Source organism: Poecilia reticulata, linkage group LG20 (genome assembly GCF_000633615.1).
Source record: "Poecilia reticulata strain Guanapo linkage group LG20, Guppy_female_1.0+MT, whole genome shotgun sequence".
Classification (NCBI taxonomy): domain Eukaryota; kingdom Metazoa; phylum Chordata; class Actinopteri; order Cyprinodontiformes; family Poeciliidae; genus Poecilia; species Poecilia reticulata.
In genome coordinates, this window is record NC_024350.1 from 14,514,743 (window position 1) to 14,539,693 (window position 24,951).

Consider the following 24,951-nt stretch of genomic DNA (forward strand, 5'->3'; position numbering starts at 1 on the left):
TTATTATTATTTAGGATTTCCTTGCCAGACAGTTATTTCTAAATTAAATTAAAAACTGAGTTGTGGCATTAAATAACTTGACGTTCCTACTCTGCGTTCCTACTCTGCATTCCAAGGCTTGAAACACTTTGAATTTTCTCTCATCAACCACAGCATTTTTCTATTCTTCTGAGTTTTGATGTAATCCGCCACTGCAAAGTACTACATAATGGTGCAGAAAAGAACATTTATGTCATACGTATGTGATGTGTGCATTTGTGTTCAGACCCTTCTTAGTCTGTTACTCCTTAATAAATTCCAATAACTGTGCAACGAGCATGCAGCAGATAAGAAATCTGTACATTTGTTACTTGTTATGAGGCACATTTAGCTCTCTGTGTGCCTCATAACACAGAGAGCTAAATCCTCCAGCCATGATGACATTAATTCAGTAATTTCATAATTTCAATTAAGCAACAGGAATAATATCTCATCGGCCTGCTTTTGTAGAGCAAATATTTCCAAACACTGCAAGGCATAACCCAGCAGACTTGTCAGCTAAATTATAGATATCTCATGACTCAGTTTACAAATGCATCTTAGGAAATAAGAATATGACTGGAAAAGTTATTCTATGTAATTATGATTTACAGCTAATGAAAACCCAAAGTCAGTTTCTCAGGAGGCGTAGAATATTAAATATTAATAATTTTAAAAAAGATTAACAAATTGGTCTATAGAAAAGCTTGTCTATGTTACAACATCTGCACCGAGTGCTTATTTTGCATGAAATACTGCATGAAGGAGTAACAGTGCATGGAGATGTGTTGAATGCTTCGCCTCACCTTTTCCACTCACATCTTTCCTACATTTTTTCTTCCACTAAACTTTCAGTAACGGTTGGATCTCAATAGTTGTAATTAATCTGGCTGCGTCTGCACTTGAAGGTCCCAAACAGGAAGTTGTGCGAACCAGTTCCTAACTTGACGTGGTTCATTCAAAGAATCCGTAAGGTGTTTCATTTGCATCCGTCTTCTTTTACGCCCCTCTCACTCCTACGAAAACTAAGGCAGACTCTGCCCAGCGCAGTTCAGTAAGGCAGCAGCAACACACACACACACACACTCACACACACCACGTACGGATTTGGCCGACCGACTTTTGACTTTAAACAATGCAGACGAGGCCTGAAAAGTTGGAAACTGCATCTTCAGGCACGGGACTGGCTGGGACAGCAGCTGTGCGCCCACGGATCGGGGTTCATGTGTTGATTCCCCTGCATTCCTAAGGAAAGTCGCCTCAAGAGCTGGGAGAAGACACGAACAGCCGGACTGCGGTGCCAATAAGGGAAATCCATTCATATTTTATACATGTCGGATTTACCACCGCTGGGATATTAATTTAACTCTCGTTTTAGGCCAGATTTAATGCTTAAGGCACCACCGGCTGCGGTTTGGAACCTACTTTTGGAGACGTTGGATGTGTTTTTACGCACGGGATTTTCTCAACAAATGACCACCTGTGATTGCTCCTCAACTGTCTTCCTTCATCCTCTCTGGTCTTTTTTCCAGTCTGACCCAAATCATCATCATCATCATCATCACTTGCTACACCGGCTTTGACGAAGCAGACTAAAAGGCGTACCTCCGTGCATCCAAACGCACCGGCGTGTGGCTGAGAATGCGTGGAGGTGGTTTCCCGATGTCCGTCTCCGTGGTGATGACTCTGCTTTTGGTCGTTATAGACGTGAAGGCCAGCGGGGAATACTGTCACGGGTGGCGAGACTCGCAGGGCGCGTGGAAAGACGGGTTCCAGTGCCCGGAGAAGATCGACGCGGAGGACGCGATCATCTGCTGCGGGAAGTGCGAGCTGCGATATTGCTGCGCCAGCACGGACGCGCGGCTGGATCAGGGCAGCTGCGAGAACGACAAGCAGGCTGAGGTACCGGGAACAGAGAGCAAAGAGGACAAGGACTCCCGTGCAGGTAGGCAAGCGGAACCAGTGGCTGTTCTTTCATGAATGGTGGCCCCGGGCGAACCCTTTCATTCGCCCCCAACAATCTACTATAATCCACTTCATTCTCGACCACTCTCAATATGCGTGTTTCACATTTGCCACAATGTTAGGCTATCCTAATGAAATCATAAGAAATGACCCTACAACTTTTTAATTTAACACCAAATCACTGGCTGTAATTCAAATACCAACATCAGTATCAATAGCTGCCCTTAGTGTCAAGCAATAAAGTCTTCATACACCTATGAACTGTAGGAGGCATCATTCTCTCTGAATAGCAAGAAATGTTACTGAAAGCAGAGTTGGCATTTTTATTATGCCCCATTGAACATGCAGCCCTGGGCAGAAAGCCCCAACAGTTATGTCAAAACCAGCCACAGCCCATGACTTCTACTATTGCACCCTTCATCGTGCAGAGCAATTTTCATTCATAGCAAGTGGCACGACCTTTTTCTGGATGCACAAAACTCAACCAAGAAAGTTGAATATAAAAGTCAGTTTAGCATGTTCTTAAATCGTAGGAGGATTTTGAACTTTCTCAGAGTCTCTAAAGATTCATGAAATTAGGGCTCCGAGACGAGGCTGTTTGACTCATTAACTGCTTTACCGTAAAGTGAGTCAGTGGCGATTATGGCAGGACTGGATGCCAGTAAAAGCGACCCACTTGTCAGTGGAGCTGCTTCTAAAAACCAAATCAAACAAAACCTAGGAAATGGAAAAATATTATTTAATAAATATGCAATAATTAAAAACAAAAATGAAGTATCTATATCAAACAAATAAATGCAGAAATATTTAATGTTTCAAATATTTTTAAAACATTACGTTCAAGAATTGATAAAATAAGCATTTTCTATTTATTGGTGCTATTTATTGGAGTTCTATGTAAATAATCACATAAAGAAGCATTTATGTGAGCAAGTATTAATGTATTGGATTGTGGTACTTTTAGTTCTCCGTACCATCATATCTCCAACATATAATTTTAGTTATTTTTTGCCTCTTAGCTTCCCCTCTGAGGTGCGTCCCTCTGGGCAGAAAGCCTTATTGTCCAAAATTAGGATTATATTAATCCCCCCCAAAAAAAAAAAATTCCAGCCTAATATGAATATTTAACATCATGAAAAGCCTCCGCTCAGGATGTTTTGGGCTTGATCTTCAAAATCCGAAAAGTGTGAAGCTCCGGTATCACCCCCCCGCTCCACTAACGTGGCATTACGTACAGCAGCCATGGCTCTCTGTAAAAAGGACTCATCTGTTGCGACAGCTGCAACAGGAGACAGCAGACTCCTCCAAAAACCAGTTAACAGCCCTCACAAATGGCAAATTGTGCCATGCCGCTGCACTTTATAAATAGCCGTGTTTGTTCTGTAACAGTGCAGAGCAGGGCCAGGCTCAAATCACGCTGTCCCCACGGGGATCAAATTTGGACTTGACCGGATCTTGGAGAGTGGCTTGCGCTGGGTGCTGACAGCACTGTTCATAAAGGAAGAACAAAAGAAAAAAAAGAAAAACTCAAATCATGTTATTTTCCTGTTCAACAACCCACCTCCCACCTACTGCTGCAGTCTTTCTGGTGTCAGAGGGCTTTAGGAGATTCGCTCTGAGGGGAATCTCCTGACATCCAGGGAGGAATAATTACCAAAAACAACAGCTCAACCTGTAGTTTTCAGCTTATGTTGGTGATTTGTTGACAAAACAAACTCATTCCTCGTTACCAACATTCCCATGAGGTAATCCTTCATCAAGTCTTTGAACTTGCATTTTGCCACAAGAAGGCATCAAGAAGCAAGACAGAAAAGACTTACTTTTTGTTTTCGTCCTTGGTCTTCTGGCTGCAGTGTAACCTGTCATTTGCAACTTCCATACGTTATCACTGCAGGAAGAGGAACATACATTCCAGTCTGTGGCCTCCTGCCAGAATTACCTCAAAGTGGTTGGTTTTTCTCACCAAGCACAGAAAGAACTTTTTTTTTTTTTTTTTTTTCAAACAGGAAAACCTTGTTCACTTTGAGCTTTTTGCACATTTTTCACTCGCTTGTGGCCTATTCATCATTCCAGAATGATACAGTGGCAGGAAATTATTAATGTGCTCAACATGAGGGAACATGTGGTATTTAGGAACAAGAGAATCCCCGTGGGATGGCCTGAGGAGACAGAGGCCGGCCGGACGGCCAGCCTCAAACGGACTCTGCTCCAAACAAGAGCTTAAAGGTGGAGGGGGGTGGGGAGGGGGCTTTTAACTGCAGCGTGGCTGCCACAGCTCAGCGGCAGCAACAGGTGTGGACGAGTGACAGAAAACAATGGGGGGGAGCTTCGAGCGGCATGTGCGTGGAAACCGATTCTTGCTTTTCTTTTGTTTTGCTTGCTACCTTCATGCTTCACTCAAAGCATGAAGGTAGGATTCAGGGAACCTGAATTTACACTAGAAACACAACAACTGTCTCACACTTTAGCTCCTTCAACACATGGGACGTTAAAGCATTTAAACGTAGATCTAAGTCGGATTTTTAATCGAAACTTTCGCTTCCGTTTGCTCTCGAGCTGTCCGGGTGTACACTGCGATTCTTCAGTTGGATGATAAAGTTCAAAGCTGCTACATGGTGGCTTGGAAAGGTTTTCATGCCTCTATTTTTCCATTATGTGATGATTCATGTGCCTGACCAGCACAATTTAGTGTGAAATTGTGAGACGACAGGAGAACAACACATGGTTTTCTGCTTTTGGAGATGTGCAGTGTTAGCTTTCCAACACCACAGTATTTTGCATGGAGACTTAAAAGTTCAGTTTTGATATCAATTGGCACGTTTTCGCAAAATCCAGATATGTAGAAAATATTCTCGCACCTGAGCTGTGGATCTATGCATCTCCTCCAGATCTACCACAGATCTCTTGGGTGCTTCTCTGACTTTTGCTTTTCTCACTTTAGGTGAATGTTCACGTCTCGTTAGGTTTGACATTTTGTCGTTCTGATGACGGATTGAACAATGCTCCCATTCCTGACCTTTCTGCTGTGTTGCTTGGTCTTCATGATGGTGTTTATGGACACATTTTCAGATTTTCTTTATTTAAAAAGGTCAAATCTTAGTACAACTCTAAAAGGCTATCATTGTAGCGTGACAAAAGATTTTAAAAAAAGAAAGCACAAGGGAATGAGACTATAAAACATTAATTTGAAGTAGATTTGTGATATAGGTATAACATTTTGTTCGCCCACCTATCCAGTTGTGAGACGGCTTGAGTTGGTTTTGTTTGCATTTTTTACTAAAGTGCCAGACTGTATTTTCTGTGCGATTGAGCAAGTAAAACTCGAAGCTCGACTTTTTTTCCTCCTCCACCGTTGATTTAAAAGGTGATTTTAGAAAAGGCAGATCTGCAAGAAGGGATGAAATCACACACACACAAAAAAAAGTTCTGAAGCACGGAGAAAAGGGGGAGCGGAGGCAGAAATGTTGAAACCGAAGCTGTGTTACTGCAGGGAAGGAAAGACTCTCAGAGATATCTCTGCTGCGAGGCGAGGAGCGAGGTGCGACACCACCAACTACAAACGGGTCAAGGTCCGGGTTTTCTTCATGTTCCCGCGATCCTCCCTCCCTCTCTGGAAAAGTATCATGCTGTAATCCTTTTAATGCCCTGCGACTTTTGATGAGCATTCTGAAAAAGTCAAACGGTTGCATTTCAAAAGAGCCCAGAGACAAAAGGAAACTGGAGCAGGCTGCCACCTTCCTCCCTCTCTCTCTGTCTTGCCCACAGTTCCACCTCCTAACAACGCTCAGCTACACCCTGTGGGAACAATAACACTAAATTAATCACTTTAAATGTCACATGGACGTTATTGTGTTTGGAGGGAATGAATGGGTGCAGGAAACACCTCGTGAGTGACATCATGTTATATGCCGTCTGGGCAAAATTCGCTCTCTCTGCACTTTCCCCATTTGGCGAAAAACTGGAACGCTCCTGCTGATCAGGTTCCAAAGTTGTTCCTGGAGCGCTTCCTGCTCTCCTAACACATTAACACTCTAAAAGTGAGGTTTTCACATGTAAAACTGTCGAGACTTTACATGTTCAACAATAGACTCCGATTGGCGGAGCTGTGAAAGCTGTGAGCATGATTTGCTGTTTTAACTTTAAAAAAAAAAAAAAAAGAAAAGAAAGAAAGAAAAAAAAAAACTCAGAAAGGTCAGTGAGAAGGAACCGGCTTAGTCCTCTGATTTACAGAGTGGAATAACTTCTCAATGCAACATTAAATCAGTCCACTTTAAAGCCTTTCTTTAAACTGATGCCAAGTGCTACAGTTCAGCTACAGTAACTTATTTTCATAAGCTTAGTCATAAATAGCTGAGGAAAAAGAGGGGTCACAAATATCCACTGGCAGCTGGGTTTAAGAACATTACCCAGCCCAACACACACACACACACACACTGAAGCCTGTGGGGTGAAGGAGGCCGAGGACACAGCAGGGCGTGGAGGATTAAAACAGATCAAAACAAAGTTAATAACTGCTAATGAGAGCCTGAGAAACCCTGGGGACCCCAATAGCTCTCTGTCTTTTAATCTGCAACAAACACTTGCCGTGTCCAGTCTGTCGTTTTACTACCTTTACGAAAGTTTTCATGCTCCTCAAACCTTTCCCACGTTTTGTCAAGTCACAACCTCGGAAAACCTACACGCACGTTTTCAAAGCCCAAAGAACGAAGCAGACCGGTCAGGGATAAAGTTGTGGCGAAGTCTGAAGAAGGATGAGGTTATAAAATTCTGTCGTAATATATTTAAACTTCTGGACTCTGTATTGTTACATCCATCATGCGAAAATAGAAAGAAGGCCTGCGTGAGCATGATGCACATAAACTACAAGAGTAATAACTGGAGGGACTCAGGGCAGCTGTGGAGGAACAGCAAAGATCCACAACTTTATGGCCTTTGTGGAAAAGTCTCAAAAATAAAATCCACGGTTTTGCTTAGAGGACACACAGAAAACGTGGAAGAAAGTTCTCTGGTCAAAAGCCCGACTTGTATGCAAAATGTGATGAAAAGAGAAAAACTAACACCATATATCGCCATAGTGAAATATGGTGGTAGCGTCATCATGCTTTGTGAATGACTCAGGTTGATCTGTCAGATTATTTCATCAGAAAATGTAGAAAATTTTAAAACGAGTTCAAACGGTGCGAATGATTTTGTAAAGGCCTGAATAGCGGGACTTTGTTCAAACTTTTTTCTTTGAGGACACTCAAAAGACACCGTCTGCTGAACCGAGTTGGACCATCCGACACTCAAAGGTGCTTTCTTAAATACTGATGCCAGCAAATAGACTTGCACCAGTCCCACAGTGAAGCACAGTGGTGGCATAGTCATGTTGTGGGAATGCTGTTTCATTAGCAATGAGTGAAATAGACCGAAATAGAGGCCGAAAAACAGAGTCAGAGATTCAATAAAACACGTTGGATGTAAAATATTCATGAGTTAGAATGGCCTAGTCAAAGCCCGAATTCAGTGGAGAAAAGCAGTGTTCTATCCAGACTAATGGAGACAGAGCTGTGTTACAAAGACCGGTCTCCAGATTAAAAGCTGGTAGAGACATACCCCAAAGACTAGTATTGACCCAGAAAGCTGATTAAAAATACACGCCACACTTTTCAGATTTTTCTAAGCAAAACACAAAAAAATCTTGAAAAACATGCAATGCTTTCCTCATACTTTATAAATGTGTGCTTTGTGTTGGTCTTTCACAAGAAATACTCTGACGTCTGTGGCAGTAACATGAAAGTGCTTTAATTTTTACGTTAGAAGCCAGCTGAAACACTTTAAAACTCTTGATTAACGATCCCGCGTCTCCTCCTTTCAGTGCCCATCTACGTGCCCTTCCTGATCGTGGGGTCCGTGTTTGTGGCCTTCATCCTGGTGGGCTCCGTGGTCGCCGTGTGCTGCTGCCGCTGCCTCCGGCCGAAGCAGGAGCTCTCCTCGGCCGGCGCCTCAGGAAGCGGAAGCGCCGGCGGCCGCCTCCTGGAGACCATTCCCATGATGGCGAGCAGCTCCAGGGGCTCCTCGTCCCGCCAGTCCAGCACGGCCACCTCGTCCAGCTCGTCGGCTCCGCCCGCCGGGGTCCGCGCCGGTCCCGCTCCGCTCATGCGGGCTCAGGCCTCCTGCTGTCTGCCCCCGGACGCCAGCGTCTTCGTCAACATGCCCACCAACTTCTCAGTTCTCAACTGCCAGCAGGCCACCCAGATCATGTCCCACCAGTCGCAGTTCATGCACCCACAGTACATCGGCTACGCCCACCCCGTGTCCCCGACGGCGGCCTTTTTGGACCACAGTCAGGGGGCATACAGACCCCTCCAGTCCCCCTGTCCTCCTCCGACAGCGGGATCCAGCGGCACCAGTGACAATAAATGCCCTCCAGTAACAGTGTGACGAGGATGGAGGTGAGGGGAGGGGGGCGGGGGAGGGGGGCTTACTTGCAGACCACTCTGGTGGATTTTGTTGGAGCAGGGACGTCTGGGCTCACTTCCAAAGTGGAGAAAACAACAAGAAGAAAAAGAAAAGAGAAGAAAAGAAAAGAAATCAAGGAGTCCGGACTCACATGAAGGACTTTTTAAGCTGTTCCCAGTCTGGACCTGCCCTGCTATTGTGTGTTGGCGTTTCATATGATCTCTTGGCAAAGTGTCACCGAGCTCAGCTCAACCCGTGATGGGGGTTTATGGATCCATAAACAATTCTCTGCAAAACTGAATGTTTTAGGGTTTACCACGGGCCAGGTGGATAACGACGCGCAGTTCAACGCAGTAAAACGCACGCAGCTCGAATCGGAGCCGCGTGCGTTTCTTGTGCACACGGACCCGTACGCAAAAGTGTGAAAAGAGATTTGCTGGTTTATATGTGCAGGAATGAGTGACGACTGTTTTGATTTATAGCATGAAAAAAAAAAAAATGGATCTCCGAGCAGAAAAAGAACAGGACCACATGTTTCGTTTAAGGCACCGTGCACATCTGTGGCCGCGAATAAAATGCGAGCGAGTTTACACAATATGGTACAGTTTTGTTTGTGTTGAAAGCGTGAGGAGAGAAAGCATGTGGACAGACGTTCAGTGTGAGCATGAAGCGTGGACGGATGTGGTCTTGTGCGAGCAGCTCCGAGTGAACCGGGAGTAATGGGAAACGCAGGTGGTGTGATGTGTAAGGCTGTTGCAATCTCCCAGCAGACCATTTAAAATCTAATGAAGTGAACACGGGACGCAGACTGTGACGCTCCACCCAACTATACCAGTTCCCCCGCAAGGCCTTTTGCCCACCACCCAGAAAGAAAAAACAGCCCCGAGCGGAAACGCACAAAACTCCACCACCTCCCCCCACCCAATATGGCAGTATTCACAGAAGGCTGGTGGTTAATGTTCCCTGGAAGTGTTACTGTGACACGAGCAAGAGTACAACAAATACCCAGCAAGGAATCTAAAAGTCTAACCCCATCAATTATTTCCTCTGAGAAGCAGATGTGGCTTTTGATATGGGCCACATGGGCAACTGCCCAGGGAGGCATTAGAAAGGTTGGGCGCAGAAGCACCAGATAAAACCAGAACTCATCTGAGTTGTATCGTGTTTAAGAACCAACACTGGTGAGTGTGTGTGTGTGTGTGTGTGTGTGTGTGTGCGTGTGTGAGACAAATGCTGCACAGTTCAGTGAACTTGCAGCAGTAGGGAGTCAGGCCAGGTTTGAGTCACAGTTTTCCACTTTAAAAAGTCACGAAAGTAGCAGCTATTGGCTGTGGGTTAGGAAAAACAAACAAAACTCGCTTAATTTCCAGTGATTCGGTGGAATGTTGCACAGCTGAGGAACATGCACTTGATGAGAACATGCAGCTACACCAAGCATGGCATGCTTGTGCATCTCCTCTCTAGTCCAATTGCAAGATTCAGCAGGGCAGCTTGTGCGAGACAAACCGTTATCATTATCGCTCCCTCTGAAACAATATATAAAGCGGGGGGAGATGACACTTTGATTTAAGTTTGAAAAATAAATATTTTGAAACAGAATGTGGTCTGATGAGAGTTTGTGTGGCAGCGGTTTATTGAGACGGATGAACAAGCGACTCTCGAACAAAGACACTGGTGGCTTGAGAGTCGACTTAATCCCTTTTAAAAACAGCCAAACAAAGAAGTACAAGACGCACACTCGCAGACAAGTCTGCTTCCCACAGCACTCGAAGCACAAAGAAACTTTAAACGTGGACGCTTTAAAGTCCGGGTTCCAGAAATAAGAGAATAAAGTGGAACGAGCCACTGGAGGGGAACTGAAAGAACCAAACGGATTTCTTCCTGCCAAAGATGGATTCTCCACCCAGCAGCAGCTGTGGTTGGTTTTGGCCGGGCCACATCCAGGAAGGTGGGTGGGAACAGGATCTCCAGCTGAGAGAGAGAGGGGGGGATAGGGGGTGGGGTGGCCTCCTGATGATCCGTCTGTGAGGACTCTCCTGAGCTTAATGGTGAAGTGTGGGAGAACTTTGATTCTGGCTGCATTTATTGGCACCCCTGCTATTAATACAGTTTAAGAAGCTTCTTTTGCCAATAGGACGGTATTTTCTGTGGAACATTTGTGAAGGTTGGAGCACATACACACACACACACACACACACACATGGAGAGAGAGTGAGAGAGAGAGGAATCTTTGACCAGATCGTCTATTCTCTTGGCTCAACCTTTATGGTCGTTCCTCTTAAATCATCTTGAAAACTTGTGAGATGAGTTGATGTTGAGATTTTCAGTCAGATTAAAGTCTGGACTCTGCAGGGCTCTCCAGGACACTCACAGATTTCTTCTGAGGCCATTCCTTTGAGAAAAACGAACCATCGCCCCAGTCTGAGGTCAGATTGATCAGCGAGTATCTGTGAAAGCAGTGATTATTTAATCTAAACCATTCAATTGTAGCCGCCTGCATCCTGCTGGATGGTGAGCCTTCAACCCAATGAACTCTTAAAGCCTCCATCAGGTTTTTTCCAGGAGAGCCCTGGTTTCATCACTACAGAAAAACTCAATTCTTGTGACAAAATATGGTGTTGGTAGCATCATGCATTTACGATGGTCTAGTCAGCAGCACATGTAGTTTTGAGCGAAGGGTAAAAATGTAATTTTGGTTGTTCCAGCTCCACCAGACATTTGCTAAGGCTTTCTTCACTATTCCAGAAGCGACTGGTCTGTCGAATGCAGATTCTCTTTATTTCATGGTAACCGTTACTGTTGCTAAAAGCAGTTTAATTCAAATAACCACGACTAAAATGGCATACTCAAATGAAAGGTTTTCCAAAATGTAGTTAAGGCTTTGTTTATATCCTCACCAGGGGTGCTAGTAAATGTAGTCAACACTGCGCATATCTCATGTCAAACCCTCGTGGTCCACGCACGCGCACACACACACACACACACACACACACACACACACACACACACACACACACACACACACCCTGAAACATAAACCAAACTTCTGAAGCTTCCCTGGAGCTACAGCTGGACTCGGAAACCTTTCAACCAGCAGTGGAAGCAAAGACATGAGTTCGGGCCATGGGTTGATTAGATTTAATGATTAGGACTTGGATGGACATCTCCCCCTCCCCACCCGCTCCTCACAACTCACCCATACAAACCCTTCAATCTTGCATTCCTGAAGCAGTGTCCTCAACACAGAGCACACAGACAATGGACATTCAAACAGCGCAGAGAAACACATGATTCATGCAAGCGTCCTCAATCCAATCCCCTCGCCATTTTTGGACGCCTATTAGTAGTAGTTCACGTAAAATATTCCTTCGGGTATTAACGGGTCTTCCCCCACTTATGAGTACAAAAACATATGTCAAAAAGAAAGAAAAAATATATAAACGCATACACATGAATGTTCACTTTAATTTAAAAAAATAAAACAAAAATAAAGTGTTTAGTTAAGAGCAGATATCCCAACAGAACTGGAAGGGGAAGCGTTAAAAACGGGCATGCTGCTTCTACGTCAGCTGATGGCGTTAGACGGGTGCAAACAGACCTAAAAACTGTCCAGAGGAAAACGAACACTGCGGCTGCAGAAATGCAATGAGATGCGGAGATAAGAGCGAGGAAGAAATAAACAAGAGGAGGTCTCAGAGGGGTGTTGCAGCACGGTGGTGGTCCAAGTTTTAAGGTGGAGCGTTCTGCCTCAGCTGCACCTCTGTGGTGTTTGGCAGTGAAGCCTGGTGCTGCCATGGAGCCAAAACCGGGTGTGTAGCTGTGGTGCAGAGCTCCCTTCTGTCCTTTCTGAGGAATTTAGCCCGCACTCCATCATTTTGACATCCGTCTCCGCTTCGCTGCATGACGACAGGTGTGTCGAATCCTCCTTGCTGGAGACGAGCCGGAACCATGGAAGCGACACACGTAGACAACACATGCACAGCGCCGCGGTGTGCTGACGAACATGCACAGGCAGACGCAAACAAACTGAAACAGGCACACACACACACACGCACGCACGCACGCACACACGTTGACGCAGAGCGGCGTGAAGCGATCTGAGGTGTATACAGGTACAAGTCTCTGAGTTCGACTTGGCATGTCTGGGATATGGTTTGCTCATGCCTGTGCAGCTTTTCTTTTTTTTGTTAGGAGTTTGTTCAGTAATTAGCCTGGTCCCGTCCTCCGAACACCAGACATGGTCCCTCCCCACCCGACCGTGACCCTCCCATCACCAAGTGACGGGGAGGTCACGTCACTGTCTCGGTAAGGCCATGGCAGAGGCCGGTCAGAGTGTGGCTCTGAAGTTCATCTGGCTGTCGTCATGACAACAATTGCTACGTTGAGCCAACGCCTCATTCGGGGCGGGCAGAGGTGGCTAGAGGCTGGGGCGCTGGCGGGTGGTGTCGTAGGACCGAACGACCTGGGACTGAGACACCACGCCGTGCTCTTCCTGAGAGAAAGCATAGCCATCTGAAAAAGAACAAAGCAGGATACATTTTTACACTCAAGCAGGAGCAACTTATCTCACTGTGAGACTTCAATTATCCATTTTTTAAATGCCGTTTTTAAATATTTGCTTTTCCACATTAACCATTTTGACCTTTTGGATCACTTCACGTACAGCAAAATTTACTTAAAAGGCTTTAAATTTGGATTATCTCATTCTCTCAATATTCTAGATCCAATTTTTATAAAAGATTAAATTTCTCTTGACTCAACATTGGTCGTCTTCTCAGAATAACTGGCTTTATTCTGTCCAGAGCGTTTATCAGACTCAAGAAAGTATTCACACAGTTTGAATGTTTTTGCATTTTGTCGCATTGGAATTAAAATCTTTAATGTAATTCAACAGTGGAGCACTGTTGTGAAAGAAAACATAATGTTCAGTTCTTTTTTTTATTTAAATAAACAGAGCATTTCTATTTAGCCTCAATTAATCTAATAACCATAAATAAAATCAAATGCAACCAGTTACCTCCAGAAGTCAACAAATTATTAAATTGAGTTCACCTGTGTTTTAAGCCAAGTTTAAATTCAGCTTATCAGGAAATATAAGGATACATAAGGAGGAAAGCCGACACTGCCCATCCCCATCATGCTGTTAGAACACTTTCTGCTTTCCTTCCTTTTCACAATTATATGCTCGTATTTGTTGATCTATTCTCTGACAAACAGAAGATGGAGGCTGTAAGGCGACAAAACTTAAGAGTTCAAAGGGTGTGAATACTTTTGCGAGCCTCTACTGTGTTTAAGGAAACTCACGTGACACCGTCTGCTGCACCGAGTTGGAGCGTCCGACACTCGAAGGCGTTTTCCTAAATACTCTTGTCAGCAGATGGGCTCGTTCGTTTAGACTGCAACACGGATGAAAGGCAGAGTGATTAATCTGCAGTTGCAGAGAGAAAATCAACACCATACCCCAATACCGAGAGCTAATGGGAGATTGCATCTAAATCAAAGCACATTGATCAACGTGTAAAGTGAGTTTAGGTCCAGAGGGATTTAATGATGCATGTTTTGGAGATTTAATTAAGCCCAACTGTAATCCAACAACTGCCTGCAGGGAAACAAGCCATCCACAGTGAACTATTCCTCTCCCCCCGGCTCCTCTCCTCTCCTCATAACTCCTCCTGTCCACGGCGAAGAGTGGCCCCTCTGTTTTAAGACCACACGCCGTCACGGCTCCTCTCCTCCCCTGACCAAAAATAACTAAGCTCTCGCCACATATTCCACACGAACACACACAATCATGAATTTCCCCCCCTGTCTCATCACCGTCATGGCAGCCATAAAAGTATATGCACGGGATGTAAACGTTTAGGACGCCGACAGCGACCAGGATGTATAGTTAAGTTTATATCCTCTGGTGTTTAAACAGCGTGAAACCGAGGGGTTTGCGCTGAAACCTGATGTATTTTGCAGCGATTATGATCGGTGGGCTAGTTATGAACTTGGGCCAGGATGCCCCGGGCTACAATTTGAATCTGGGAGCCAGGAAACTGTTGGGAATCTTCCCCCTGAGTTTCTACCGGAGAGAAGTAAACAGCTTTTCAGCTCGCTCAAGGACTTCTTTGGCCTCGAAAAAAAAAAGAAACGTCTGTTAGATCGATGACGGAGCCGAATCATAAAAGGCTAAATAGAAGCTGGACATTTAGCCGTCTCCCCTCAAATTCTTGCCGGTTCAAAAGGAGCCCAAGGATATGCTCCATTTTGAACCCTTCCCCACACACATACAAAAAAAAAATAAAAAATCCAGCACTGAAACACAGATGTGTTCTCATTTCAGCGTTTCCCACCGCTGCTTCTCTGACCTTCCATACTTTCCTTCTCTGATTTGAAATGGAGCGGATGGAAGGATCTGGTGATGATTCTGATTTGGAAGGCAGTTTGATTAAGGATGAGACCATATGTTTGGTTCCCCCACTCATCTTTCGGAAACCTGAAGCACAATTTAGGTTTTTCCAACTCGTTCAATCAACCAGCTGCGTTTAGAATCGCTTTAGCAAACACTCTTCATATCAGATGATGAAAAATTAGAGCTACCTTAACCAATTTGTTTAGTTACACTCCGAGAGCAAATTATCTACACAACAAACCCTACAAAATAAACCTACTGATTATCTGTGGTGACGCTTCAAGAAAAAAAAAAAAACATGCCTACAGTCTGAGCAGTAATTAGATTAAGACTACAGGAATGGAGACGATCAGGGTTGGACAGGGACATTAGGTGGTTTTTCCACCACACTGGGAGAGAGATGATACACTGGAATCCCGTTTATCCTCAGTTCAGTATTCACATATCAAATATATTCTAATACGGCTTATGAAGCTGAGATACCGATGCACAGTGATCCTCTACACACTATTGGACGGTGTTTACAAAGCGGACAATCCTGGAGCGCCATTTAATTTCCTTGCTGCTGATGAGGAAGACTGTGACTGTGCATATTAATGCATATTATAATGTGTTTCAACTATTAAAATATGCAAAGGTAAATGTTGGTAGAGGAGGCCTTCAGAATTTGTTAATTTTAACAATTTGCAAGTGGTTGTGGTCCCTAACCTCTTCAAATACTGGGGGTGGACTATGTTTTTTTGCTTTTGTTAAATAAACAAAATAAAATAATTACTGATGGAGAGTTTTAGTTGCATCACATGCCAACTGTTTGCTTGAAAGTGAAGGCCCTTTTATGTCTTAGTATTTTATGTAGTTAGACTCATACTAACTACACTCTTTTTGCACCATTACAAGATGTTTAAGTGGTTGTTTTTCTTTGATTTTAATATTCACAATCCAAAATATGTGTACAGGAGTCAAACAAGGTTTTTGAATGCATAATAAAACAAATTAGGGTTGTAGCCTGAGGTGCTAATCAGAAAAATTGGTTGTGGATTCTGCACTAACTGAATCACCGGTCCATTTCATCCCAACACAACTCTACAAACACCACACACAAGACCACTAAGTCACAGCCTGAGGAGCTACAGCCAAACAGTAAACACACCAGGTCTGTACAGCAGTTCAAATTGGTCCACCTAAAAAAAAAAAAAGAAAAAAAAATCCAGAGGAATGGAAAGTTTTAAAGACATATGGAGAGAGAATATACATGACCTTTCAGATGTGATTAAGAGAAAACCATGCGAGTGTCACTCAAAAGTCAACGTGCAACAAGAAACGCAGGTCATGTGAGGCCAGAGTTCACAGGGCAAACCTAAAAACTACCTTTGTGGAGCAGTTCTGGGTCTATGGGACCTCGGGTTTGGATTCAGCCCTGTGGGCAGTGCCACAGGGGCAGATTAATTTACTTCCATGAAGAGTGAAATGCATACAGAACATAAAAAAAACTGAAATAGATCTAGAATGAAGGAAAACTGTACCAATACAAAGTAAACATCTGAATTATATACACAAAAAAAAAAACATGTTAATTTGTTTTTTCGCATATTGCACCTGCGGCCACTGGAGTCCCTAAGCACCGCGGCTCCCGGGTCAACGGCCCGCGCCTCCAGCTCCTGCACCTCCTCCAGCAAAGTCTTCCTCCAAGTGCGACGTGTCCTGTGGAGAAGAAAAAAAAAAAAGAAAAAAAAAAAGAAGTGAAACAAGGTCTGGATTACTTCGCTTTGCAGACACATGCAGCTAATAATCCGCTGTGCGTCAGTGTTGACATAGACTCAATATGGGTTATGTAAACGAGTCGCTTAACTTATACAGCCTGTGTGTAGATTTTATAATGTATTTATTTTAAACGTGCTCTACTTACGCAGCCCAAGCGAAGTCTTTGAGTAAACACGCGGTGGGCACCAGGACCAGACCCAGCCAGAAGTACCAGCACTGCATCACTTTACCAGCCTGCAATGACGACATACAGGCTACATTTGGTTTCACTTACGTTTTGATTTAAATTAAGATTTAACCCATTTTCTTTTTCCACCCTGAGCCCGTAAAACCTCACATACAGAGCCTCACAAAACAATCCCACCCTCTATCTTTTTCTCCTTTTATCTCCTTAAAACCACAAACTTTGATGATTTTATTGACCAGTACAAAGTGCAAGATTCAGGGTTCGTACACGTCGCCCACAGTAAGCTTCAAGCATTTTCAAGGCAAGTTTTCAAACCTTTCCAGTACTACACTTTGGAGATAAAAACAAAAAACAAACAAAAAAACCCCAAACAGTTTCAAGTCATGACTAAGACTTTAATTTCCGTTGATAATGTCTTGTGACGTATTCTACAACAGTGACAAGGTGCATAAAAATATCACCAAATGCTATGTTTTAAAATGTCTCTCTCACACACTCTTTACATCTGATTGGTCCGAGAACAAAAACACAAATTTAAACAAATAAATGTACCCAATTTAAAATAAATAAATAAATAAATAATTTATGAATATAAGACTATCTTTGGTTCAATTGCACTGATTGATACGTTATTTAACTGTTAGGAATAATAAATATTAATTACAATGAAACAATCCAAACAAACTGCGTTAAGGTAAATGACGTTCCTGCTCAAATTAAATGCTTCAGCACAATACAAAGAAAGTTAGAAAAAGTATATCTAAAGAATGTTCTTGCCAAGTTTTCTGCCATTTAGTAAGTAGAAATAATTTTGGTAATTCTAACATACCTAAAAACAAGAAAAGTTCAGTCCGATTTAACTTCGGATAGTGAGAAAAACATCTGTGTGTCTTTATTAGGTGTATGTAAATATCTGGTTTCAACTAAGTACTGTAACATCTTCCAAATTTAGGCTTTTAAACAAACGTAAGATTGCACTTTACTACAAACCCACAGAGTTTGAATATCAAACAATTTCAGGGAGTTTATACAGAAAGCAGCTAATTGAAATTCAATTTGAATCTTTAAGGATTTCAAGCCCCCAAACACACCCAAGAGATTGTGCCAAGGAGAAAAATGATTCATAGTTTAAAAGTTTCTTAGTAAACAGAAATCTAAAATCCTTTTTCTTCTTCCATAATTAAGTTACTGCTTTGTGTTGGTCAACAACACAGAATCCCAATAAAATGCATTAAAGTTTATGGTTGTAACGAGGTTTTTCAACCATAAAAAGGTGATAAAATTCAAGGGTGGTGAAAACTTTTCCACAGAACTATATGTGGTAAAGATGATTAAGTTTTAAAGTGCATTAAGCACAGAGTGTGAAAATTAAACTCTTAACCCAACATATTTTGCAGCTTTCTCACAGCTTGTTTCTGCAACACAGAATGGATTCGCTGAAATCCTCTATTGCGAAACAAAACCCCCCTACCTGTCCGTGCAGTCCAGCTGCAACACGACTCATTGACCTTTGACCCCGTTCTCGGCCCGTCTCTCAAGATTAATCATGCATCCAGCCACTGTCTCACTGTGTCAGTCTGCGTGTCTCTCTCTGCTTCTTTACTCCCACACATCTTTTCTCCTGCAATTCCCTTCAATCTCTCTTTCGCAACCTTCTTTCAACGTTGGTGGCTGTTGTCTCTGCTGGTTGTCCTCACCTGCTGCTGCTAATCTTTGTCTTCTCCTTCTCACACAACTTTACAAAAGTCTGTCTGTAGCTATGAATATTTAGATCAATTGTCACCTCAAATCACACTCAGTGAGTTCCACTGCTTCAGTGGGTTTTACGTTCACAGACAGAGACGAAAGGGCCGGCGTTCAAACACTCGTTAAAAAAAAAAAAGAAAAAGATCCAACTTCCAGAGTGCTCAGTCCTTCATAGCTTATTTGAAAATAGAAAACCCTAAACTACTTTAAATTTGTGGATGTGGTCAGGATGAAGGAAGAAATGACAAAGGTGGAAAGAAAGGCATAGAGGAAGGAAAGACAAGAAAATTATGAAAGGAGGGAGGAAGAAGGGAAGGATAAGACAGGAAAGAAAGAGGAAAAAAAATCAGGGAAGTAACTAAAGAAGGAACACAAGCTGGGCATAAGGATGAAAAAGGAGGAAGTAAAGACAGTAGAAAAGAAGATAGGAAAGATGGAGAAAAGACTCATTCAAGAAAACCCAAGACGGATGGAGGAATCAAACAGGAATAAAAAGGATGAAGCAAGGACACAAACTCGGAGGTGATCACATAAGAAAGAGACATATAGAAAAAGAAAGACAACATTTAGACAATGGGATGAACAATGAAGTCTATAAATAGTATTATTTTCATGTCTGAAAAATAAGACATTTTCATTTAAATCAGCTAAGAACAATGAAGGTTTTTCACGTTTTTTTGTAACGGCTGACGGTGCCACCTAATGCCACCCTCAGTTATTCTGAGCACAACTATGCTGCGTTTCATCCTCCGCCGCCCTCCCCCCTGGACAAATGGACGCATAGATAGCCGGAGGAGGGGGAAATAAGAGAGGTAAGGGGGTAGTTAAGGGGGTTGTGATGGCTGAGTGTCTCCGACTCAGTCAGTCTGAGCAGCTGCAGGGATATTTGACCGCATTCCTGATTTCTGACACAAATTGAATTAATGGGCTGGAGAGAGTTGAGACGGTCCTGTTGCTTCTCCATGTCCACTCAGCGGGACGCCCAGTCCCACCCGGGTCTTTATCCCCAACCTCTGCAATCAGTCTCCCAATTAGGGGGTTCTTCAAACACTCTCCTCTCTCCCCTGCCCGACCCTCATCACAATCACCAGCAGCCCACCCTTATGAGTCAACACCTCCTCAGAGAGCAGTAAAAGACCGGAGTTCGGGTGACACGCAGCAGGTGTGGGGCTGTCCTCTGGGGTAAACGGCTCCCTCCTGGGGGGCTCCAGCAGCGCAGACAAAGAACACCCAAGTCTCTTAGACGCCAAGTAGTGCCCAACATGGAGAAAAGGTGGTTCAAAAGTAATGATATTCAGGGATAAACCGTTTTATGGAGAGTAAATTACCTGGCCCAGCATGTCGGGGGCGATCGGGATGGCGGGCCAGAACACTGAGTATACGGCAAAGAAGACCATCCAGAGCGCCATGCTTCCCCAAACGGCCAGGTGGGAAAACTACGACACAGACAAGGGAGGACAAGAACAAAAAGGGAGATTAGAGAGACAAGACGAGGTCAAATGGCTCTGAATATAGCCAACCTTTCCCTCCCTCCCTCCCTCCGTCCGTCCCCTGTCTTCATCCGTCTCTGTGATGTGCTGTAAGGGGACACTGTGTGAATTCCAGCGGGACCTCACTTCATTACTCCCAGACTGTTGTGTGGACAGCTGAACGGACAAAGGTGTCAGCGCCTTGCTGTCTGTCCTGCCAGTCTGTCACTCCGGCAGCAGGAACTAGCTAAATAATGTCACCGTCACAGCTGGAGCTCCTGTTTTCCCAAACTTTACCACCACTTCTGTCGGTGGTTAAGAACTGAAAGCCAACACCTCGTGTTTAGGATCATGAACAGTTTAGAAAAGTGACCGGCCTGATGGAAACTTGGAAATTGCGCTTTTTTTCTGTAAACAAACCGAACATAAAGGCTACCAGGCAGCATTATTTTTGGCATCAGTGAAGCATTCTATTTAAATAGACAATATTTTCTACAAATGCTGGGACATGTTTATGGTTCAGTCAGGCTGCAACAGACAAAGAGATTTTCTACAGAAAACAGGAAGGCCAAATAACTTACTGCCAAGTTCCTCTGTTATATCCTTTTTTATAGCCTTCAATCGCAGCTTGTTAAAGAATACGCTGGGACTGGAAATGTTGGCGAAATTATATAAATTTCACAGCTCCATAAATAAAGTAGAAGTAATATTTTAGCTGGAAAATGATGATCAATCATCGGTAGTCTTCTATAACAGTTTATAAAAAACCCCAAAAGAGGACAGTGAGTTGAATAAAACATTTTTTTCCCGGGAACACAGAGGACATCTGCACTCTACGTTAGCAATGTCAAATTCACTCCATTTTCCTCTTGGTGTTTCTAACTGTAATATCAGTCTGATGGATGGTTCGGGGTGTTTTTCTGCTTCGCCATGCTCTGCTGGAGCAACTATGATCTTCCTTTGTTCCTTTCAAGATGAATCTCTCAGAGCATATTTAGCATCCGTCTCAGCTGCTTCGCAGTAAGATCTCCAGACTCGAGGGTTAATCTATCATCATTTGGATGTTTCCTAGACTCTGTTTTTGTACATATGAAATACTGCCGAGAAAGAAATGAAAACACTCATGAAGTGGAAGGGAGAAAGCTGTAAGAGAAGCTGCATTTAGAGAAAACCCACAAGATTTTCCTCGACTATGGAGAGAACTGACATTTTAAAAAGAAACAAACTACAATATCCTTTTTATTTAAGAGCAAAATATTGCACATGTGGCTCAGTTTATTAAGGGGTGTTAATGCTCCTACCCTGGTCCAAGCGGTGGTCTCCATTCCAGCTTTTAGACAAACTGTAACGACCACATACTGCAAAGAGACACACAAACACCAGGAGCGGACAGGCACACAAACAAAAACAGAGAAAGAAACAGGAGACCGTATTAGAATGCTGGCGACTGTGGAGACAATAAACATTAATGCTGTACAGTAAACTCAGCAACGTCTGTTAAAATACCCCGGACCCCCTACCAGCACCTCTGTGCAAACACAGGACAGACAGGATTCCTACATAGTTCCCTTATAAAAATTCCAGACTTCTCCAAGACTCCACTTTCCAGAGATTAGTCCTCCACATTGAGTCAAAAACATAAAATATTAAAGTTCACAATGAATTTATGGCAGAGTAAACTAAATGGAGACAGAACACATGGACTGAGGGAAGGGAAGGAAGGAATAGAGAGGAAGGCAGGAAAGAAAGGAGGAGCATAAAGAAAGGAAAACCAAACGAGACAAAGATGGAGATGATCACGGAGGATGGTTGGTGGAGTCAAAGTGTTACTTTCAAACATGAAATTAACCAACTTCAGAAAGAGGACTGGCCAAACATCCATCAAATTATCTTTGACTAATAAGTATGTAGTTTTCTGCAATGCGCCGAAAGACATTTAATCAAACATTAGTTTTATCCGCCATGTAAAATTTTGGTCTGAGGAATTTTATGGGGGGAAACAAAAGGGGCCAATTCCAGCATATGAATCAAGTTCTTAGGTTTAAAATGTACAGAAGTCGTCGACTCATTCCACCCCTAAAAAGCAACAATTCAAATGCATCTTTGAAAGCCCAGAATGAATACATGACACAAATCTGCAGAAAATAAATAAATAAATAAATAAATAAATAAATAAATAAATAAATAAATAAATAAATAAATAAATAAATAAAGAAGCTTACCGTGTAGACCATGTTTCCTGCAAACAGGTAGTCGTTTCCCTGGCCGTTACTAAACGGGGAATCTGTGGACAACACATGTAAAGCTTTGTTAACCAGAACTGGCTTTATATTATTAAAAAAAATGTGTGGGAGTTGCTTACCGTGCTCCAACATTTTGAGCGGAAACCAAAAGAGGATAATTGAATGAATCAGTGCATTGATACAGTGTCCCCAAAATACCTGGAAGAAGGTGTGAGAAACCTGGTCAGAAACGGCCAGCAGACCTCCAAGACAAAGTCAACAGTTTTCTTGGGAGTTTGTTGAAAAGCAACTGAACACAAGTCACCAGATCATCTCGACATGGACGAGGTTCGTCCAGTGCGACATGCATTTTTTTGACTGATGTGACCTATACCCTTAAAGGCGACCTATAATACCTCACAGCTTCAACTTCCTGCCTACTGTTCTATTTCTCATTTTCTAGAATGTCCAGGAGACATTGACCTCTGTTGCTTGATATTTGTACCTCAGGGAAACAGAACACATCCTATAAAATAAACATAACAGAAGCATTTTTGTACTGTTATGTTTTACTTTTTGGACTAATCTGTCATATTCCGAGTCATAGAAAAAAAAAATTTCACTGGTGCTTTTGTTTGTTTATTCTCAATGAATGAATGTAGTTAAATCAGGTTTCAAATCAGGATTAAGTTAAATAAAATAGAAATTTATTTTAAAAGTTTTTACATATTTTTTTAACCAGAGAAGCAAATGGATAGCACTTACAGGTCTTACATGTAAAAAAAAGTAATGAAAAAGCAATTTCTTATAGTAAAGTGCAACATTCACTATGTGTTACCAAAAGCTGCTTTCTGTGCAGTACACGCGCACACACACACACACACACACACACACACACACACACACACACACACACACACACACACACACACACACACACACACACACACACACACACACACACACACACACACACACACACACACACAGCAGGCTAAAATGAAAGAGTTTCTTATTCTACAGCTGCGAATTTCATTAAGTCTTCGTTTACTTGCCTCAGATCCCAACCCAACACCCGGCATCACTCATCAAATCACAAACATCCACAACAAGCTCAATGCAGACCAGGAAAAACGGGAATAAACACGTTCTTCCACACGCATACCTTGGTGTTGAAGCCCTCGGCATTCTGGGTTATCCTGTAGAGCTGTGGGAAGCGGAGCATGTTCTGCTGGCTGCATGGTCGATCAAAGATCCCCAAAGTGAACGGGGGCAGCGCGGTGAATATCTGCAGAAAGCACACACATGCTTTGCTGAGCAGTCATTGTTCTTATCAGATGGTCAGTGCTAAAAAGGAATTCCATAATGTTTTAAACACAGAGGAGCCCCCAAGGCATCCGCAGCCAGACGCAGCGCACACACAGAGTCGCCAGGGCGAACACAAGCACACTCCCACCCAGACATGCATCCATGCAGACGTCTCTGGCATGAGGACAGAGCAGCGATAAGAAGACAGAGTGCTTGAGATCCATGGAGAGATAGGCAGAGAGCAAGAGAGACGACTAGGTGAAAGTGTAGGAGGTTCTCACCACATTGTAGAGGCCTATGCACCAGCGCTCGAAAAGGATCTGACCGGAGAAGCCGTTCACAAACGCAAACCAGAGCTGGGACACAGACAGAGGGGTGAGAGGTGACGAGAGGAGCAACGTCTGCAGGTAAAGCTAACTTTTTGTAAGAGATGATGGTGGAAACAATGCAAAGACATGGGTAATTGTGTCTCTCTTAAAGGAATGACATGGAAACCTGGACGTAACCTTTGCAAACACATTAGGGCATGAATGCCAAAAACTTTTCGGATTGTAAAGAAACACGTGAGCTCATCTTTTTTCAGGGAGGGCTCACTCATATGACTTTCACATAAATTATTGCACTATGATCGTGTTTATTGAGCTATTTTTTCTCATTTCCAGAGGGTCAACAGTAAACAACAAATATGTGCATATTCTCAAATTAATATCTTCAATTGGCTGAATATTTGTTTACTATGATTGGTAGAATTGGTAAAAATGTTCTTAACAGGTAGGTTTCCTTGCAAAGATTCAGCTTTTGAGCTTTCCTCATAGTCAGAACCTTCGTTGACATCGGTTTTCCCAGTTCCTTAGTTATTAGAAAATTCCCAATAATTTGAGGGCACCAGTTTGGGTCAGATGGTTGAAAGCTGGACGTAGATTGATGTTCTCTTGAACATCAATCTACATCAAAAGCTACAACGCAGTTTGTCTCGTTTGGCCCAGAATGCGTCGCTGGACTCCCACAACGTGAGACAATCAGAGAAACGTGCATTTACTGGTAAAGAACCGTGGTTGGAACCGGCGCCGGGCAACGGCCAGCGCCTCCTGTGAGAACCTGCACCTGCTGGCGTCCTTCTACAGCAGAGCGAGTTGCTGGGAGTGAGGACAGCTGACCAAGGACAGCAGAACCCTTCATCTAATAAAGACAATCCAATCATCTTTCAGGCATTTCCCAAAATGTGACTACTACTTCCTGTGCAATAATCCCTAGTAAAAAACCCAACACCAAGTCTTTCTTTTTGCAGGGATTATTTGGTTCCCAGATGACAAATACATGAAACATGTAATTCAAGTACGTGCACACACAGCAGCTGACCTCAAGGGCCAATGTTTTGCCATGGCTGATGTAAAGACTCTTTCAAAGTGTGTATATATATATATATATATATATATA

General features: G+C 43.2%; 2 protein-coding genes across 12 annotated transcripts in view; one reads left to right on the top strand and one right to left on the bottom strand.

Annotated features, from left to right (window-relative positions):
• Positions 1–713: 713 nt before the first annotated feature.
• shisa2b (shisa family member 2b) lies at positions 714–10,023 on the top strand. The gene is made up of 2 exons (XM_008396310.2): positions 714–1,963; positions 7,841–10,023. The coding sequence occupies exons 1-2, from the start codon at positions 1,660–1,662 to the stop codon at positions 8,404–8,406; spliced, it is 870 nt and encodes a 289-aa protein (XP_008394532.1). The 5' UTR covers positions 714–1,659; the 3' UTR covers positions 8,407–10,023.
• A 1,846-nt stretch (positions 10,024–11,869) lies between these two features.
• The window catches only part of atp8a2 (ATPase phospholipid transporting 8A2), a 65,143-nt gene continuing 52,061 nt past the window's right edge, over positions 11,870–24,951 (bottom strand). For 9 of the 11 annotated variants that reach the window (XM_008396309.2, XM_017301906.1, XM_008396308.2 and 6 more), the window contains 10 exons: positions 23,796–23,870; positions 23,372–23,494; positions 22,347–22,425; positions 22,207–22,268; positions 21,286–21,342; positions 19,844–19,951; positions 16,728–16,816; positions 16,418–16,522; positions 13,729–13,820; positions 11,870–12,936 (listed from right to left, as the gene is read on the bottom strand). In XM_008396309.2, the coding sequence (XP_008394531.1) occupies positions 12,842–12,936; positions 13,729–13,820; positions 16,418–16,522; positions 16,728–16,816; positions 19,844–19,951; positions 21,286–21,342; positions 22,207–22,268; positions 22,347–22,425; positions 23,372–23,494; positions 23,796–23,870 (885 nt within the window). In that variant the 3' untranslated portion in view covers positions 11,870–12,841. Of the gene's footprint in view, positions 12,937–13,728; positions 13,821–15,971; positions 16,003–16,189; positions 16,239–16,417; positions 16,523–16,727; positions 16,817–19,843; positions 19,952–21,285; positions 21,343–22,206; positions 22,269–22,346; positions 22,426–23,371; positions 23,495–23,795; positions 23,871–24,951 lie in introns of those variants that run through there. The other 2 variants (XR_001776041.1, XM_017301912.1) reach the window with 2 other exon arrangements.

Bases quoted from the DNA above. Each gene is read 5' to 3' on its own strand.
- shisa2b (XM_008396310.2), top strand. From the start codon at position 1,660: ATGCGTGGAGGTGGTTTCCCGATGTCCGTCTCCGTGGTGATGACTCTG. The intron at 1,964-7,840 runs GTAGGCAAGCGG...TCCTCCTTTCAG, and splicing joins GGACAAGGACTCCCGTGCAG to TGCCCATCTACGTGCCCTTC.